Consider the following 20,825-nt stretch of genomic DNA (forward strand, 5'->3'; position numbering starts at 1 on the left):
CACCCACATGTACAACACATATCATCACACACACACCATAAACTCTCTCACAACAAACTAGTCAATCATACGTGAACCAATGCACTCTCAGATACATTCTTGCTCCCACACAATTCGCTCGATCACATTCGTGGGGAGGGTAGGTCTCCGGCCTGCTGTCCATGTGGCCCCAGGCAGGGACCGCAGCTCCTCCCGAGCCCCGCCCAACCCCCCCAACCCGGGGGAGGCAGAGGGCAGCAGAAAAGGTACCCCAGAACCCTGCAACCCAGCTTGGACGTGAGTGTGTGAAATTAAAGTGCACTGAAGAAGGGGTGACACCTCCAGGAGCACGACCGCTGGCTGACGGTGTGTCCCCCGGACAGTGACCCCCCTCACCCTAAATGTCTTTTTGCAGTTAAAACTGGGTGGTGATCTCTCCACCAGGGCCAGTGGGCGAGGCCACAACTGGCCTCAGCCCCAGGCCCCAGTGAAAGAGCCCACCCCCGGCCCTAAATGTATGTGTATGTGGCTAAGTATAAGGAACTTTGGGAGATGGCCAATACTCCGAGGGGTCCAGCAGCCAGAGCCATCAATGGGAAGGCTCCGTCTACTGGCCCCCCCGGAAGGAGCCCCCAGATTCCTGGATGAGTGTGTATGGCTAATGCAATTAAAACTGCAGAGCATCCCACTTGGGAGGGATGGAACCACTTCCCAGTAGCACCGGTCCCTCCATCAGCAGGACGCCCCTTGCAGACCTAAGTGGATGAATGTGGAGAAATGTAGTTGGGAAGCAGAGCACCAGGGTCCGCAGAGCCAGGTTCCCGACTGGCTCTGCTACCTATCCCACCACCCCCTACAACCCCCAGCCAGGAAGGGACAGCCGAGACCCAGGGACCGCAGTACTACTGCCCAGGCGCCACACGCAGCACAGCCAGAGCCATCCTCACCCTTCTTTCACACTTACCCGTTCTCTCGCTCAAGTATGCCCATGCTCGCCCCAGAAGCGTGTTCTGACCCAGTTTCCAGCTGCTCTTTCTCTTCATCCTGCTTTGGTGTAAGTGTCCATCAGTGTGACACGAGTGACTCCCAGCTGGGCTCAGCTGTTCCTACTTCTCTCTCAGGCTGAAGATCCTGGTCACATTCATCCATCAGCTGAAGCTGTTGCTGCTTTTCCATGTTGATTTATCTGCTGGAGGGATTCTTTCCTGGGAGGCTCCCTCACGTTGCTTCTCCTCTGATGGACACAAACTCTCTTTTCTCATTCCATCTGTTTTTCTGTGTCCTGAATCCTCCTTTGGTTCCAGTTTGACCTGAGGCCTGTTTTCTCTCCTCATGTCTCGTCTCCAGCTCTGATCTTCCTCATCCTCCTCTTTTGTGCTTTACCACCAACGTCTGTTTCTCTGAGCTCGTCACAAACAAATGTTTATTGAACTTTGAGTCGTTGTGAAACAGAAACATCACCTGTATTAATGTTCCTACAGATCCTGTATGAATCCTTGGTGAGTGTGTGATGTAGTACAAGACGTTTGCAGCAGCTTGAGTGTGAATTCTTGGTCATGTGTGTTTCAAAGTATGAGCATAGTTTGCAGACAAATGGTTTTAATTATATGACTAATATTTTTCTCAACATTTCTTTACAGCTGTAATGGAGAATGACATATTTACGTGTCTTATTATCTCATATGTGTTGTTGTTCTGCCCCAACATTGTGTTGCATTCACTAATTGTCATGTATCATTATTTGTCTGCAGTCAAACAGACATCTAGTGGTTTGTGTGGAAATCAGCCTGTAACTGTCTAATAGAGGAAACGGCCCAACTGTGGCATGTGAGCTCTAGGAGTGGAAAGTCCGCTGTGTCTTCATGACTCAGCATAAAATCTGTCAGCGTTTATAGGAGTGGTTTGTTCACTTAATGATTCATGTGTTTGTGTTAGCGTAAAAGCGAGCTCCATGTTAATTTGGTGTGAGCCAACGACACATTAGCATGTTAGTGCTACATCAATGCTATTAGCTAAATCATTAGCACACAGCAAACAAAGACCAGTGTTTATTTGTCTTTATATGTTTTTTTTTACAGTTTTAACAGTAAAATGCGCCAGAACGAAACCTTGGTCTCCTGAGTTGTGACTAAATATCATCAGGTGTTTAGCTGCACAGACACACGCTGAGCTGAGGGCAGAGACTCATAGACTTGTGTTGAATAGAACTCTGTGACCTTCTGCTTTGTCTGTGTCTGAGCTGAAGCCAGTTTCCTGTTTGTCAAACATGTAGAGAATAGAACTTTTTTTTAGAAGTAAAAATAGAACTTTTTGTTCTATTTAAATGCCAAATGAGGTCAAATGTAAGAAAATGTCTAGAAAGGAGTGGAGAGTGAGTCTGAGCTCAAATCGTAGGAACAGACCTCTTCAGCATTAAATACACCCTGAATTGGTGTCACCGGTCCATTTACAATAAAAGTCCTCCATAAAGTTCTCCTGTCTTGCACCTTCTGCTACTGATGTGATGTTCCGTATCAAGCTGTTATCAACCAGACACTACTATATAACACATTATTAATGCTTATAACAGATAATATTAATAATAACTAAAATATCAAATGCAGTGAGAAAGTGTCTATTCTAAGTGTGGATTCTACTCACATGAAGGAAACTGGACCTACGTGACAGAGACAAGGAGAGTTCAGACCCTGCAAGACATTTAGAAGAAGCAGGACGAGAATGAAGCTGAATCTGACAGAACAGAGTGTTTTTTAGGATCAGCTGGTGGAGGAGTCGTACCAGCACGTTGAGCTGGACCAGATCACTCGCAGTATGTGGACTGTGGACAGAAAGGAGACGCTGCAACAAAGGTCCAGAAACTGGAGGAGACAGGAAGAAGCAGAAATGTGGACACAGGAGTGATAGAAGCTCTGTGATAAAAGCTGAGAAAACTAGGACAGAAGAACAAGCAGACACACACATCACCATCACCAGCTGCAGATGTGACCAGACACACGTCTTCATGAAGCACGCCCACTTTACTTTGATATTACTAATAATATTATTCATATTTTCCCTGTGTTTTTGAGAAATGTTGTGTGTCCAGTCATTTGGAGGACTTTAGTTAGTTTGTATCAATTCCAGTTGAAAGAAAATACATGTTTCAATATTTAGCCCAACGCGTGTGTTGGTCAGTGTTTGCAGCAGCAGAGGAAGCATCAACTAAAGCAAAAGCAGTTGTTAGCATCAGTCACTCACTCTCCCAGGCTCATTTTCCAGCGCTTTGTTAGAGGATCCTGGAGTCTCTCCCCGATGGGCAGGTGAGAGGCCAGTTGCTCCATCCATCACAGGGCCACATATACAGACACTCACTCTCACTCTGGCACTGATGACCACTGTAGCATCTCCAGTCAACCTACCTGCACGTCGTTGTCTGTGGGAGGAGAAGATCCACACACACAAAGGAGGTTTTTGACCTGTCTTTTGCTTCATATCTCTCCTCCTATTTAAAAACTGTTTTGTCCACAAGGATTTCACAACAGGGGATCATCGCCTGCATCTTTCTTCTTTGTTGCATTTCTAATTCTCCCTATTTGCTGTCACTGGGATGGAAGCAGTGGTTAAAGCAGGCCTGTATATTTGACTTTCATCCATAAAGAAATGAACTCAGGTTTTCAAAGCTTTGCTGCTGTATGAGTTAGAGTGAGGTCAGGAGACACTTGTTTCTACAGAACACGCCACCAATCACAGCCTCACTTCCATGCGTCCTGATCCTCACGTTGCTGCAGGAGACGTAACAAAAAGTCCACAGACGGCGACTCAGACAATGAGCAGAGATGAAAGCTGCTTCCTCCTCATTCCTGCTCCGTCCGAGCTGCTCACAGACTCATGGGAAATATTAGCTCATGTGATTATTGCTCTTCTCATCCTCAGCTTGTCTGTGCAGGGTCTGCTGTGTTGTTTATTGAGGCGTGTTCACATAAAGTCACATGCGCTGATCACTCAACGCCAGCGACTACATATTGATGCAGCAGGAGGATTTTCTCCGTCCATGGTTCCTCACTGATCCAGTGACTGACAGGTGAAACAGCAGCAGAGACACAGATGCAGCAGGAGGCGTTTACTGCACTGCTGCTGGTTCTGATGCTCCTTTAGCTGCAAATCATTTCATTCAGAATCACAACAGGAAAATGTTTGGAATCCACTTCATCAAACAGTTCCAGTGAGGAGGAAGTGATCACAGCCTGTTTGTAAGAATTTGAACTGTCACAGTTTTACCTCAATGCATTAAATGCATCTAACATTTAGGAGACGGACTCTCTCAACAGCAGCAGCCAAATTAACCCATAGCTACTATGACCTGATGTCACTGTAGCGTCCACAAGTCCACAAATCCACATTCTACATATTGGACAGGAGCTGATGTGAACTCTGGTATTAAAACCTTGTTTTCTAATGACACACTGCCCTCACCTTCCCCCAAGTAAAGAGGAACAGGGATGCTTTTTCAGCACTGTTGCTTAAAACAACAACACACATAAGGTTCAAGAACTCTAAGAACATCAAAAGACCGTGGATTCATTTAGGTGACACAACCTAAATCTTAACGGAATCTCCCTCTTTGTTATCAGTAACCAGAGTCCTACACTGTCCCACAACTCCTCTCTACCAAAACCCCCTCCTCAGGCTCCACCAGGCACCAGTGTTAACAGTGGTAAAAACAGACTGACTGAAGATAGAGAAAATGTTTCATTCAGGCCCCAAGTTCTGATTCAGACACACCAGAACCTTCAGGTGTTGTGGAACTGACATCATTGTATTCAGTGGACAATATGCTTCAATATGATGTGACTTTGAATTCTGTACGATGAGTTTTCATGACAGTTCCAGGTTTCCTGTAGAGACCTGGTTGAGCTGGAGCTGGGGATGAACCAGCATGAGCTGGAGTTGCACACGACAGGAGCTGGAGCTGGGCGTGACCGGGCAGCAGCAGAAGTGGGGGCTGGAAACAGACGTGGATCCAGGACCGGTGCATGAGCAGGCTGTGGAGGTCCAACTGGAGCCTGAGCTGGGCCCGGTTGGTGCACTGGAGCTGGCCAGGCCACAGGAGCAGCAGGGTTCATGACAGGCAGGGAACCAGGGCTTGATGCAGGCTGGGACACGGGAGCGTGAACTGGAGCACGGAGACAGCGGCGCTGGTGATCGCTGGGACGTCAGTGTCGGAGCAGGAACTGGGGCGTGAGTTGCAGGCAGACGGGGAGCTGAGGCTTCGCCGAGCGAGGGGAGCAGAGCATGTTCCAGCGCCTCGCGAAGGAAAACTCCTCGTAACGAGCCCTAAAGTGCTCAGATAAGCCTGGCCATAGTGAAAGAACAAAACAACTCCACCAAGCACCAGAATAATCAGAACAAAAATATCCACAAGCTGGAGGCTATTTGAGGTGTTTGAGACGCGTCACTGATCTGAGATCAGCATTACGAGCGCTTTGAGGGTACGGGTTTAGATGTACATGTCATGAATATTCAGTTTTACACTCTGCCAACATTTAACATTTACATTTAACATTTACATTTAACATTTACATTTATATTTAACATCTACATTCAACATTTCCTTTTAACATTTACATTTACACTTTTGCACTGTGACAAACCGCACAGCGGATTGCGTGTGCACCCGCTCTCTGCGGCCAATCAGCTGGTGCGTGTGTGTGTGTTTGTGTGTGCGCACAGTCCGGGGCTGCTCAGTGGGAAACAAACCGGCGGTTTGTCACACCACCTTCCCCCTCTCCTAGCAGAGTGCCTGTCGGGTTCCTTGACAGGTAGTCTGCTACCACATTCAGGCGTCCAGGTCTGTGCCGAATTTTAAAGTTGAACGGCTGCAACGACAGGTACCATCTCATGACCCTGGCATTGTGGTCCTTTGTGGAATGCAGCCAAGTCAACGCTCTGTGGTCCGTTTCAAGGTCGAATGTCCTTCCCAAGAGGTAGTACCTCAAGCTTTCCAAGGCCCACTTGATGGCCAGGCACTCCTTCTCTACCGCTGAATAGCGGGTCTCTCTCTGTAATAGCTTGCGACTGAGGTAAGCTATCGGTTTTTCTTCTCCCTTGGGCCCCTGGACCAACACGGCTCCTAGACCCACCGCTGACGCGTCTACTTGGACCAGGAAACCTTGGGAGAAGTCCGGGCTCTGCAACACTGGCCTGGAGCACATCTTCTCCTTCAGGGCCCTAAATGCTGCCTCGCAGTTCTCAGTCCACCGAATGGGGTTTGGTACCCCCTTACCCAGCAGATCCGTTAGGGGTGCTGCTATGGAGGCGAAGTCCGGAGTCAAGGGTCCACACTGGAGACTGGACACTCTCAGGTATGGACACAACTACACACAGTGTCTGATGGAGGAGCAAGTAGGGATGTGGAGCTTTATGAACTTAGAACCCAACCTTGGAGTGTGTGATAATAAACACATTCAGACTTTGCTTCCTGTGGTGTCACATTAGTTTGGTGGTGACAGAGTGAGACTGAAAGCAGGTGTCTGACACCAAAAGTGATGAAGTGAAATCGAGAAGTCAAAGCTTTTCTCCACGTCACCTCCTGCTCCGTAGATTCCAAGATAAGGATCCAACTCCTTAGTTGTTGCTGAATGTCCATCCCTACATACAAGCCTCCATCTGAACACAATCCTACAACAATGTGTGTGTGAGAGCCATGTAATGTCCATGTCTGCATGTCTCTGACCCCCTCCTCCTTTCAGGGTGGAGCCTGGTGGAGTCCAATACTTGAGACCAGGTCTGAGCAAGTGTAAGTGTGTTTTTACTGAGATCAGCAAGATTCAACCATCTTCAAACTGTCAAGAGTCATTGTTACACGCCTCCGGCTGAGTGACCTGTAGACAGGTGTGTGTCCTGTCCAGCGCAGGGAAACAATCAAAAGACGAGCTGTGAGGTGGTTTTGCTCTGCCACTTCAGCAGTCTGTTCTTTGTCTCTTATCTAACTTTGGCATATCACCTGTACCTTTTTGGTTGTCACCAAAAATATATCAAGCTTTCAATATTCCATACAATTGGTTGTGCCAATCTACACTTATTACTTATTCTATATTATCTAATTATATAGTTATTTATCTATATTATATAGTATATCATCTATATATCTTCCTATGCATCTTGCAATATAGCAATTAGCTAATAGACATCTGCGTTCTTTACCACAACAATAGTATCAGTAATTAAGCTCAGCCTCCAACTAGAACTAGACTTTACATATATTATTGAAACATACAAAACTTCACAAAGCATTCTTTTTTTTCAAACAAAACATATTTGAACATCAAACGTAATGTACTGAAGCTGAGACAAAAGAAAACTAAAAAAGTGTGGAAAGTCACCTTTACAAATCGTCTTTACTCAGAGGATGCACCAAAAACAAAACAAAATGCAAAACACTACAATGGTTCGCTACAGGGACTGCAGTTTCACCATTGAGTTCCACCAATCTGTCCAGTGCAGGGAAACAATCAAAAGAAGAGCCATTAGATGATTTCGCTGTAGCACTTTAGCAGGCTGGTCTTCGACTGAAGAACGGAAGCCTGGCAGCTCACACCTACCGCTCATTTTTGGGATACTCCCTCTGCTTGCATAACACTATCAATACTATTATGACTACTACAATTTCGGCCGTTTTCCTTTCTAAATTAAAATTAAACCTTTCCATTACCTTCAACAAATGTCACAATACATTGTTGGATGTCACATCCTCATCAAACTGATGATAGATCAATAACTGCAGCTGGATTGTGTCTTGTTCTCTCCATCAGATTTCTGTCAACTCATCATCGACACAAACACAGTGAACGGGAAACTACAACTGTCTGACAACAACGGGAAGGTGACACATGTGGAAGAGGATCAGTCATATCCTGATCATCCAGACAGATTTAACTACAGGCCTCAACTGCTGTGTAGTAATGATCTGACTGGTCGCTGTTACTGGGAGGTTGAGTGGAGAGGATATGTTTATATATCAGTGAGTTACAGAGGAATCAGAAGGAGAGGAAACAGTGATGACTGTTTGTTTGGATGCAATGATCAGTCCTGGAGTCTGAACTGTGAAAATGATGGTTACGATGTCAGACACAATAACATAGAAACATCCATCTCCTCCTCTGTGTCTGATCAGTGTATGTGGACTGTCCTGCTGGTTCTCTGACCTTCTACAGAGTCTCCTCTGACAAACGGATCCACCTTCACACCTTCAACACCACATTCACTGAACCTCTTTATCCTGGGTTTGGGTTCTGGTCTCCAGGATCCTCAGTGTCTCTATGTGACATGTCATAGTGAGAGTTTGATCCTGTCAGAGAAACGTTGTCACTGTTGAACATAGTTCAGTCTGTTCATGTCTGTCTCGTTTTCAGATTCATGTATTAAACCAGTTTCTTTCCGAACCAGTTCTAAATGATTCCTTGTAAACTTCTTCCTGCTCATACAGAAAATGCTTGAAAGCATTTCCGTTTTATATTCCGTTTATTCCGTTATTTTCCCTTTCACCTGTACCACATAAAGTCATTGCAGAGCTACAGCCATGTTCCCAAGAGATTCACCAGCCGCTTTCAGCGGTGACACACGCATGGACGTTGTTCTGCCCGCTTTCATGTAGACACAAAACCCGTCAAAGCAAAAGAGAGCTCAGTGCAGCATTTGCAATTACATTTATTTGAATAACGAAATAAACGGAATGTAAAGTACAAAGCTTTAAAGAGGTTTGTGCCTACGTGAAAGCGGCTGGTCAACTTTGTCAACATGGCACAAAGTGGGGGAATAACGGCCCAAAGCAACAGGCTGAAAGAGGAGGCTGTAGCAGAGGAACACAGGTCTTTATCCTGTATGTTGATGCGCCCAGCCCCCACAGTCAGCGCTTACCTTTGCTACGGGACTGATAGCCCCGCCCACTTTTATTTATCAGACAGATATGAAAGTGGGAATAACGAAATAAACGGATTTTAAAGTAAAACGCTTTGAAGAGTTTTGTCTACATCAAAGTGGGCAGAACGACATCCGTGTATTTATCACAGTTGAAAGCGGCTGGTCAACTTCCTGTAATAAATAAATAAACAAAAATGTAAAGTAAAACGCGTTGAAGAGTTTTTTTTGTTGCACATTTGTTATAACTACATGGGTTTACTCAGTACTCTTTTTTATGGTGACGTTACAGTGCAAATCATATGTGAACTCTTTAATTTTATTGGGAAATAAAAATAATGTTTGCCCTTTCATTCACCAGAGGGACATGAAAGAGGGAATAACGAAATAAACAGCTGGTTGCCTTCATAGGAACATGGCTGTAGCTCTGCAATAACTTTATGTGGTACAGGTGAAAGGAGTAATAACGAAATAAGCAGAATATAAAACGGAAACGCTTTAGAGCGTTTTCTGTTTGCATTTTTTTATTGCACATTTGTTAAAACTAGATGGGTGTACTGTCATCTTTTCTGTAATTTTTGATGACGTTACAGAACAAACAATATGTGAACTTTATTTCGTTTCTTTAAGAGCATCTGTAAGGTGGTTCAGATTGATTCACAATTCAATTGTATGTTCAGAATCTGGATCTGGAATAACAGCTCTGCAAGCTACTGTCAGGTGTTAGGTTGACTGTGACCTTTTCCCTACTGCCTGCCTGCTGCCTCATATGCATATCAACAGCAGTGGCCATTTGAGGCAGGAGGCACACAGTCACTGCCATTGATCTGGTCAGCAGCTGACTGGAAGGAGCTTGTTCTGCTGCTGTAAACAACTGGCACAGACAAGCTTGGTATCATTTAAAAGCACATGATCTACACTGCATAAAGCTTGTCTTATAATCTGAGTAAGCCAGGGTGATATATCAGTGAAGGCAGCCTGGGTGTAGAGAGGACCCTGGACTATCACTGTCAACATTTGCACAAAATGGAGAAATAAGGCCATTTCTGAGTCCCTTGCAGTGCCTGGTGGGACCATACATTGTAGTTTATCAAAAACATCTTAATATTCTAAATGGGGGAGGGTGATACTACTAAAGCTCCCCCGTCGAACCAGACCACTGAATCTAGGTCATTTCACTCAGCTGTAGAAATTGATAGGAACGCTGCATTGTTCTGGTATCTTCTTAAAGCTACAATCTGTAGCTTTGTGTTGGTGTAAGGCCTATCTGTGTGTGATGTAGTGCTGCTGAGATAATAGGGTTTTAATACTACACCTTCAAAGAAAGCAGGCCAGTCAGCTGAGGTCCCAGCTGCAGGGTTCAGGTATCTTCTTAAAGCTCAAATCTGGAGCTTTGCAGTGCTGTAAGGATTGTTTTTATATTGTTTGCCCTGCTGATTAATTGGAGTGTTAATACAACTTCAGAATCTCTGTGGGCGAGAGTGAGATCTCTGTAAATGAATCCTGGGTGCTGAGGGGTAGAAGACATAAGGCCATTTTTGAGTCCTTTGCAGTACCTGGTGGGACCATACATTGTAGTTTATTAAACATGTCGTAATAATTTGAGTTATATATCATTGAAGGTAGCCTGGGTATGGAGGCGACCCTGGACTGACTGTCATCATTCGCACAGTGTGGAGAAATAAGGTCATTTCTGAGAGTCTTGCAGTGCCTGGTGGGACCATATGTTACTTTATCAAAGTGTAGTAACATTAATTAATAATAATATAATAATAAAAGTAGTAAACGTAATAGTAAATATTGAGTTGTGCTGGAAGCTTGGGAATCCTTATGTGTGGACAACACCCTAGTGAAAAAATGTTGGCCTGGACAATTAGTAGGTGGGTGGAGTTATTTGGCTGAACCAGGTACATACAGTTGGTCAATTCAATTCAGGTGGGTGGGGCTTAGATCGGCTGATTCAGATAAATACAGAAGGAATTGTGAGGGACCATTTTGCTTTTGGACCTACTTTGAATAGGACTCTTTTCTGGCTCTGGACCTCCTTGGATTAGGACTCTTCTGCTTTGTTAGAAGACAGGAGAGAGAAGGAGTTTTGGAAGAAATGGATTCTCGAATAAATACGTAAGTCTTGTTTCATTTTAAATGTATTTCTGGGTAATTGAGTGAGCTTCTTAATGCCTGCTGTTTGAGAGTAACTAGCCCAATGTGAATGCCGTTCAAAAGCCATGAGTTTACTTTGCTTTACTGCAGAATTAGTAAATTGTGGAGTAGTCATAGTAGTTAGTAGTTAGTAGTTAGTAATAATGTAATAACCGTAAAACTTACAGTAAAGAATAAGGGGGTTTTTATGTTGGAAGCTTAGGCAAACATTTGTGTGGACCACACCTAGTGACAAAATGGTGGCCCTTTGTGTGGACCACAATTGAAACAGGCCCATACATGCATGTACATACATGTTGTTCTGCCTGCTTTGATGTAGACAAAACTCTTCTAAAACCATGAGTCAAGTTTACTTTGCTTTAGTGCAGGCTTAGTAAATTGTGGAATAGTAATAGTAATTAGTAATAATAGTAAAAGTGGTAGTAAAGAATGAGTTTAGTTTTATAGTGGCACATGTGTGTGGACCACACCTAGACAAACATGTGTGTGACCACACCTAGTGACAAAATGGTGGCCTTTTGTGTGAACCACAAATGGCGGGAAAGTTGTTAGGGATGTCCCAGCGGAATGTGCTTTTCACTCTTCTAAGGCAGATAAATGCTCGTTTGAGCCATAAATTGTAGATTGTCATTTGCATTAGGGACAAATGTCAAACAAAGACAAAATTAGTTGTTTGGTCATCCTAATAATCTGTGAATTATACCTCCTCTCACAGCAAAAAGGATCGCTGCATTGTTCACTGCCTTCTGTGCCACAAGGCACAGGACTGCTTGCCCACCCACCTTCTAAGAAACTGCATGAAAAATGCTTCACCAGAAGAAAGACAGGCAGAGGTGAAGAGGGCGAAAGAAAGTGTGAAAAATTGGAATCGCTACCACCGCAACTGGGACTACATGGAGTTGTGCAGCCTCATCCCTGACCAGGTCAGCAGATGGAACATGATCAGAAATTTGCGGGAAAAGTCTTTTTTTGTGGCTGGTGCGCCCTCTGACCAGGATAATGAGGTAGCAACCAGTCGAGAAAGGGCCGCAGCAATGGCCATCAGGCCAATGGAGGTCACTGTTACTAGTAAAAGCAAAAGCACTGGGGCTTCAGACTCATCTGATTCCGATGGTGGGTCATCTGGGGATTCAACATGGCAAGAGTAAGTGTATAGGTCTTGTTTTTATTTCAAACTATTTTAAGAACTGATCATAAATTGTGCAGATTATTAATTTTCAATGTCCTTTTTTCTTTATTTGCAGCCCATCTGCTCCACAGGGGAGGGGAGTACGCATCAATATGCAAAGATTGGGACTCTACGACAAGTTTCCAGCTGAGACCCCAGTACTCCAACAATTCAAAACGTATTTGTCGTCTGAGCTAGATGTCCCAAACTGCCAACAAGAAGTAAGTTTTCTGCAACAGTAGAGACAGAGTCTTTGCCTCCACAGCTAGAGATGTCTGAGCTACAAGCTTCTTCTGTTACAGGTTGATAACGTGTCTCGGATGCTGAGATACATGCAGCCGACCGGGAAAGACGTCGACATGGGCTTCCTTGTGAAAACCACAGAAACCAGAGACTTCATTCAAGCTCTATGGAATGCCGATCTGAAGCCTGCCACTATTTTAAACTATATCAAACATATGATCCGCTTTGTTTCCTTCCTTCACATCCGGGAATTCGGGAACAAGGACTTCAAATATGACTGTGCAGGGTACATCCAGTTTTTGAGCACCATCAAGAAGTCAGTGGCAGAGTCCCACAGCAGGACCGTGTGTTCAACAAGGTAAGAATTTGACTAATACATTACTGACGATGGGCCATTTCACTATTCTTTTATGTATATATCTTAACTCACTGCTTGATTTGAGTATCATTTGTGTCATTCCAGGAATAACTGTTACATTCAAGGCCAAAAGACACTGAGCGACTGTCAGGCCATTCTGCGGATGTCCAAGGAGGACATGCTTGGCCTGTTTGCTAGGTACAAGGAAGGACAGATTGTAGCGGCAGATGAGAACACATTGTTTCGTTACTACTGCGAGGCCATCCTTGTCTTTGAACATTTTCAGAAGCCAGGTGTCGTTGAGGGCATAACTGTAAGTTTTCTCCGCACAGAATATTAAATTATTCTTACTCTGACTTCTTTGGTGTGTCTAAAATGTGCCTGTTCTGTTTTATTCAGGTCAGCGAATGGCTGGACAAAAAACATGTGAATGGAAGAGTGTGTTTTGGCATCAGTGAGCACAAAACCCAATTACTTACAGTTGCAATGAACGCGGAGGATGCTGCTGTAAGTAATATGACTAAAATTACAAAAGACTAGCCCATGAATCAATGTTTAATACTTTTGCTGCCATGTCTTGTATCTGCAGATGCTGGATGCCTATTTTGAGCATGTACGCCCATCTTGCTTAAAGGAAGATGTTGATGACAAGGGGAAATTTTTCATTAGCTCAACTGGACGACCGATTTCCAGTGTCTCAAATGACCTGTCCCGCTTTCATTTCCAGTAAGCGTTATATTTGCTAAACCAATGAATAAGGACAGTTCAAATTCTTTAAGTAGTAGCTCAAATCCTGACATATTTTTACATTACAGTTACAAGCTGCCAAACGTCACCAGCCAGGAGATCAGGCGAGTGTTAGAAACCTCAGTTTCCACAATGTTCACTGAGGAACAGAAGAGACAGGTAGCGCGGTATATGGCTCGTTCCAATCAAGTGGCAAATGAGCACTACCGGATGAAAACCCTGGAGAATGCAGTAACCGCTGCCAACTTGCTGGCTGCCATAGGAGGAGACAGGTCAGTAACTGGAATCACAATTCAAAGACTTGTGACTTACATTTGGGCATGTTGTCAGAGTGAGCAGAAGACCTTTTCACAGTTCATAGAAGTGTTTCCTGTGTCGCTTAATGGACAGCCTCCTGCAAAGGCAGCACGAGTTGAGGCTGGTTTTCCACAAGATCGTAGTTTCTACGATAAGTGGAGGGCTGCCCAGTTCAGCCTGCGGGAGTCACACCTTTTATGTAAGTAGATTTGAAAGACAGCGTCAAAATATATACGAATACCACATGTAAAAAATAGAAACATTTGAATTTATACCTTCATGTTTTGACAGCACAATGCTACAGACGGCAACCAACACTGAACAAGGTGGCCAGAATGCTTGAGATGGAGGGTTGGACTGCCAATCATCCATCAGCAGAACAGATTTTGGCAAAATGGCAGCCACCAAAGAAAACAGATGTGGAAACAGACACGGACCTGATGAACAGAATTGAGCGGCAGAAATGGTCGGGTCTTGTCATCAAAAAGTTTGATGACAAACAAGGAGAGGGTAAGAATACTTTTCATTCATAGGAAACTAATTGACCACCAACAAAGAGGTAATGTTAGTGGAACGATGGTGATAATAACAGAAATAATGTTTTCTATTAAGAGGCGTTGTGGCAACGAAGCATTTTGCAAAGGGCTCAATTATCTGTGATTACCATGGAGAATTGATCTCTGGTGAAGAAGGTGAAGCCATCCTAAAGGCCACACCACAAGACACCATGGTATACTTATTTTTCTTCATGGCCGATGGGAAGCGCTTATGCATAAACGCCCAGCCAAGCCGTTGCAAATGCCACCCATCCCTGGAAACTGTGGGACGTAAACTGAACCATTCGAGGAAGAACCCCAACGTTAAACCTCTTCACTGCAAAATGCAGTTTAGCAGTGGAGTGAAAGACACCTTGTTGCTGGTGGCAGCCAAAAACATTGCTGTGGGTGACAAACTCAAATTTGATTTTGGGGTGAATCGGAAGTCCTTTCGTGGGGAAGGACTTGACCTTGAGTGGCTGGATGAATAATTTGAACTATCATCTATACTTGGCCTGCTGTCAAGTTAAAGGATTATAGCAGATACTGCTTGTCTTTCTTAAGGTTTTTTTGTAGAAAGAAAACAGTTTGGCAGTTTTTATTCTATATTTTTTAATGTCAAATTTTTTGAACGACGAATGTAGAACATGCTAATCTGTCACAGCCTAGCAGTTTTTAATGTTTTTTTTTTTTTTTAATGCCAAAAGATTTATAAAGTAGTTTTTCTTTGACACACTGTAACTGATGATAAAACTGTTGTAAATGTATATTCTGTAAATAATAATTTTTTATTTTATTTTTACAGTTACTTAGAAGCTTAGTTTCTTGTCCTAATATCTAAACCCACTACACAGCCAACCCTGTTCATGTGCTCTGGCTTTAATTCTGCATAGAGATTGTCTTATAATATTTAGTAATCAAGGGTGATATTTGAGTGAAGGCAACCTGGGTGCAGAAAGGACCCTGGACTGTCACCGTCTCTGAGTTCCTGAGCACTGTCTAGTGGGCCCCTACATTGTATGTGAAATATCTATTAAAATATAAGGTCCTATCTACTAAGATAAAATAGGATTGATGAGTGAAGTCAGCCAGGTTTTCGTGAACAGCAGGACGCTGCTTGTCCTGTACTCCAGTTGGTGCCGTGTGAGTGCTGCCAGCTCGTCCATCTTGTTGGGGAGAGATCTCACGTTTCCCATGATGACGGAGGGGACAGCGGGTCTGAAGCGTCTCGTTTTTCGTTTTGTGATCCACCAGCTGCAATCAATTTGTCATTTACTCATTTTATTTAAACCCCAGTATTCACTTCAATCCTCTGCCAGATTGTTGTGTGCGTTTACTCACCACTATCCAGCGTTCCTAGTCTTGTTATCTTTACTGTGTCTTGATCCAGTTCTGTTACCAACTTTGTCTCCAGCCTTGTCCCTGTGATATCCATCTATCTGAAAAAGCATGACCACCGTGTACGTTAGGCCATCAAGTGTTCTTTCAGTTCCAGTAAGCTGTTAAAAAAAATAATGTTATAAAGCTATAATCTGTTTTAGCAAGGTACTTGATCCAGAGGATATCTGTATGGAAGTTGATGCTACAGCTTTCAGTGACCACAGAACAACTGCCTGTCAAATCAGCAACTATATGATTACAAGGGCCAGGGGAAACCAAACTGCACCAGCACAGCAAGTTTCTAGTTCTCCTTTAACCAGAAGAGCCAAAGAAAACCAATCCACTGCATAGAGTGCAGTGACAACATGGCCAGAGGAAACCAGTTTGGGGACAGGGTAACTAGAGGGAACCAGTCCGTTGACAACAGGCCGATTGGAAACAAGTCCAGTGAAAGTGTGACCAGAGAACAACTGTATACTGTATCACCTCAAGCATCTGGTCTCACTGACTTGAATGACACCATGAAGCAGATTCCATCAGCTAGCAGTGATGACTATGCTGCTTTCCTTTCAGTAATGGATTCCATTACAGAGCTTTCTTCTGATGATGAGGACTTAAACAAGGCTATCATAGCCAGTCCTGAGAGTAATACGTAGGTTATTGGATTGTGCTACAGTACTGCAGTAGTGAGAGTGCAGTAACTGCAAAAATTATTAGTGTAATTGGAGTTTGGCATAATTAAATTCTGTCTACTGATCGGAGCACTAGTTGGGCTCAGATGTTAGTAGTGTTGCACCAGATGCAGGTACCACATAGATTGTGTGACTCATAATTATATTGTTGATATTGTAACTTAGTAGTGTGTAGCTCCAGGTGTTTCATTAACATTGATTTTGTCAGCTTCTTACAGTATCCAAGCAAATGTTACAGGAACACATGAAGAAGAACTATCTTTACATACTCATGGTTTAGAATATATGTTAAGTAAAGTGTGCACTGTTAGTCATGATATGATAAAATTGTGGTAAAGTTGTGTTGAAATAATAGATTAATGGAATTCCACTGTTATCTATAGAAATTTTAATCAGAATTCTACTCATTATTCTTTAAACAGGACGTCTCAACACTAAAACACTAAATCAGCACATGAGGTGCTTCTCAGTCTTGCTTCCCAAATTGACTTTAACCAAAGGTGCCAGTTCAACACCAGTAAATCTGCAGGACTGCACTGGAAGGACTAAAGTAAAGACCACTAATCTGCAGCTCAAGGAGGATAGTTATGCTTCACAGTTCATTAGTGCAAATGTAATTGAGAATAACTTAATTGAAATTTTTGATTGTTGCTGAGTCACTTTTTATTAGTTTTCAACCATTATTTCTCCACTATTTTGGAGAAGCTAAGCATTGTTTAGACTTGCAGATTCTGAATGATTTAATATGTATGCATGTATGTTTTCCTAACATAGCTGAAACGTCTTCAAATGTCTTCTTTCTTTGTCTTGTCTAATTTTCAGGTGTCAGAATGTGCATCTGTGGTTGACCTGTTGCAAACCACAGAACCACTGCAGGATTACCTGGCAAATGCTGGGTGTCTCGGCCCATTTAAATGCATTGAAAAGAGAGACCTGTTGGTTCAAGACATTCTTGTCACTATTTTGGACTCATTGCCACGCCTAGTGTCATTTCCTGTTTTATTTTGTATACATTTCCTGTTTTGCTGTGTCTTGTTTAGTTTCTGCCTGATATCTCCAGTCACATGATTCCCCAGATGTAAACCACGTAGAACAGTGACATCTGGTGGTGAACTGCAAGTATATACTCTACTTCAACCAGCCTCCTTGTCCTTGGCTGTACTTCAATATGTACATCATAAAAAGTGTAAAAACAGTTTGTGATCATTTTGTGATAGAATGAGAAGTGCTTGTGTTACATTGTGAATATTAAGTATAAAGTGAGAGGGGGTGCTTAAATCACTACATGGGATATATTTCACAGATTTTTGTTTAAAAACAGGGTTTTATCAACAGTGCTGGGCTTCAGCCTGTTTCGTCTTTGGCTGACGACTTCACCAGCCTTAGAGAAAATCCTCTCACAGGGCACAGAGGAAGCTGTGTGCACAAAATGTTCATTGCCAGCTCATAAAGGTGCGGGTATAAAACCTTGTGGGTGACACAGTACTTCAGTGGGTCCTCTGTTCATGGAATGTGGGGTACTTTTAAGTACCTAGAAAGTAATTATTAGGCCACTGTCATTCAGCAGCAGCAGTAAGGAAGTTTGAAATTTTTTTTTGTGGTTTCCTTAATGTGTTTTAATGGGGTATACTGTAAGTTTTGTATTGTTTCCACAGCAGTGGAATAGCAGTGTATTGTTATAGGCAGCAATATTAAAATGATGTAAAGCCATAGAGTACATTAATACATTGATAGTTTGTTTATTCATCCTCCTACCACGTAGCTTTCACCTGCGTTTGGTGTGGTTTGAAGGATTTCACTAATGATGCTTTTCAAGTTGTTATGTGACATTTGTGTATCGGCCAGTGGTCCAATTTCAAGCTGCTGTCTGTGCCTGTACAGTGTCCTGGTGCTGATTCCAGAGCACACATCCATACTGTGGACGACCAGGATGAGCAGTTCTGAGCGTTGGAGGTACTCTTGAAATATTCATAGATGGTGGTCTCACTTCCATTGATCTCCAGTTTTCATATGAGTTTATAATTGAACATAAACATGCATATAAGGCCTCCAACATACCCCACTCTTGGTCACTCCCTCCTAAATGCTGGTGAATTGAAAGAAAGGAAGACATTGTCCTTGTGTATCCATTGAGCTCAATGAAGAATCTTTCCAAAATCATGCTGTCAGAATCCACGGTTTTAGATTCTGATATAACATTCTGAACACATTGCATTGCAGTGGTGAAAAACACATGGATGTCCTCCTCACTACCATTTACTTTCACAAACAACTGACCTGAAAAAGAAGGTAAAAAAGTATAATAATTTTGGATCCCATGCTGCTGTTAAACAATGTTGATAGAAAACTTGATATAAATCCTTCCTTTAGCTCTATTATTGGTACAAGTTACAGACTTTGTTTTCTGGGCTGTAAACCAATTAGAACATGAGGATTTAAACTGTCTGTGCATTGTTAATCAAACTAACTTCCTTTTCAGTCATCTGATACAATGAATGGATCTGGACTGTAGCTGCACTTATTATTTGTACGTTGATGAAATAAAAATGCTTCCTGTTGACTAATGTTTTATCCTGTGACGTTGCTTTTTTAGCGATGCCTCCAGTCGATGGCTCCGATAACATCAGATAAACCTGCTCTTGATGCGAACTGTGCTTTAATGTTGCCCTGATCAACCGTTGTATGGAAACTTGATGCCTCGCTGACATACAGATGGATGCGTTCCACACGCTGGCATGGCTCGGCTCGGCTCAGGGTGCACTACAGGACCGGTCTGCAGCTCCTTCTGGATGCCCCCGAGGCCGGAACCCTGTGGTCAACAGCTGGATGTTCTCGCTGCGTCGCGGTCCAGGAACGGGCGCCTCTACCAGATTCTAATAGAGCTCAGAGAAATTTAACTGGTAATGAGATTTTTTATATTCTCTTTTTAATTTGAAAAATTAACAAAAATATCGAAATACGTGTTGGTACCGGTACTGGTAAAATGTTGGTATCGTGTCAACACTACCAGTAATAGAGGAAACAGACAGTCAGCAGGTCAGACCACAGGGCTCAGTAGAAGAAGTACAGCTGTCGTGGAAATTAGTAATAAAGGCAGATGAGAGAGTTGTCTTTTGTGTGATTTATTATAAAAATAAAGTAAAATAAAAATAATGGGGAAAGCAAATCAAAAACAACAAACGACAACAAAAATCAACAAACCAAAACCAGCTGGGGAGATCAGTGCACACACCACGAAGGTGTGATGCAAAGAGCCCACAATCCTCAAGTTGCTTCTGCCCTTTAACCTCTCTGTCCGATTACAGTGGAACGTCTGTGAAGCCCAATCAGACTGCATGCAGCATCTCATAACTGTTGCCGTGTGTGTGGAGATGTTTACATTCTCACACCTGCATCACTGGCGTCTGACTATCAGAGAGGAAGAAACGTCTCAACAGACAGAGACACAACTCCCCGGCCTTGGGTTTGGGAGCTAGAGTCCAGAGCCTATCAGGCAGAGACAACCATTGAACAATGTAGGTCAAACGTCAAATACATAAAACAGAAGTAAGACAAAACATGAGATATTAATTGCAGAACATAGGTCATAAATCATATAATAACCGGCCCAAACTTGTGTTTGTCAGAATGAAGAATAAGTTCTGACTCTTTGCTGTAGATTATTCTACAATCATACATGTGTCCTACAATCTTCAGAGTAATAATCTAAAGATCCTGGGTTGAGGCACAGTGGCTCAATTGGGGGGTGACCCATGAATGGCTTTACCCGCCATTGTTACAAACAACCACTGTGCTTCACAAGGCAACAGATGAACAACCATGGCCAGTCTTTAACAGTTGGGCCTGTGTTGTGTTGCTGTTAGCTATGATCCAGTTAAACACCAGGCTGCTTGCTGTTCATACACAAATATTACTTCCACACTTGACTATGAAGCTGCTCAGACAACATTTGGCCACTAGATGTCTACACACAGATGAGTAAAACCATGACAGTGAACTCATCATTCATAGGAATGTTGTCATGTGGCTGTTGTGGTCTGGTAGAGACATGGTCCAAGTAATAGAACACCTTAGTGGAGTAGAGCATGAGGGAGAGAGGCTGATGGTGGTACAGGTCCTCTAAGTGTGTTAGCTGTCCAGCATTGGGAGCCATGAAATACACAGCTCCAAACAACAGCCGTTTTAGTTTTCCTATTATTAAAAGAAAAACAGATGATGGTGCTGCATGATAATAAAACACTAATTTACAAATTGCTTCAACAATCAAACAATAAACAACGTGGCAGTTGTTTTCATAATCACTTTTTACAAAACCTCAGTGTCCACAGGCACCTCCATCCATTTCAGGCACTGTGTTACAAAACTCC

General features: G+C 43.1%; 1 protein-coding gene and 1 pseudogene across 1 annotated transcript; both read left to right on the forward strand.

Annotated features, from left to right (window-relative positions):
* Window positions 1–20,825, forward strand: part of LOC114846250 (protein NLRC3-like) — a 77,788-nt pseudogene that overhangs the window by 13,684 nt on the left and 43,279 nt on the right.
* On the forward strand, window positions 9,448–14,877 carry LOC114846600 (uncharacterized). The gene is made up of 9 exons (XM_055504625.1): window positions 9,448–12,181; window positions 12,282–12,426; window positions 12,508–12,806; window positions 12,912–13,119; window positions 13,206–13,313; window positions 13,396–13,532; window positions 13,622–14,049; window positions 14,142–14,360; window positions 14,540–14,877. Exons 1-9 carry the CDS (start codon window positions 11,835–11,837, stop codon window positions 14,875–14,877), a joined length of 2,229 nt encoding a protein of 742 aa, XP_055360600.1. The 5' UTR covers window positions 9,448–11,834.

Source organism: Betta splendens, chromosome 19 (genome assembly GCF_900634795.4).
Source record: "Betta splendens chromosome 19, fBetSpl5.4, whole genome shotgun sequence".
NCBI classification, from domain to species: Eukaryota; Metazoa; Chordata; class Actinopteri; order Anabantiformes; family Osphronemidae; genus Betta; species Betta splendens.

Excerpts from the sequence above, each read along its gene's own strand:
- LOC114846600 (XM_055504625.1), top strand. The coding sequence starts at position 11,835 with ATGAAAAATGCTTCACCAGAAGAAAGACAGGCAGAGGTGAAGAGGGCG. Across the intron at positions 13,120-13,205 it reads GTGTCGTTGAGGGCATAACT|GTCAGCGAATGGCTGGACAA; the intron begins GTAAGTTTTCTC and ends TGTTTTATTCAG. Across the intron at positions 14,361-14,539 it reads TGATGACAAACAAGGAGAGG|AAGGTGAAGCCATCCTAAAG; the intron begins GTAAGAATACTT and ends TCTCTGGTGAAG.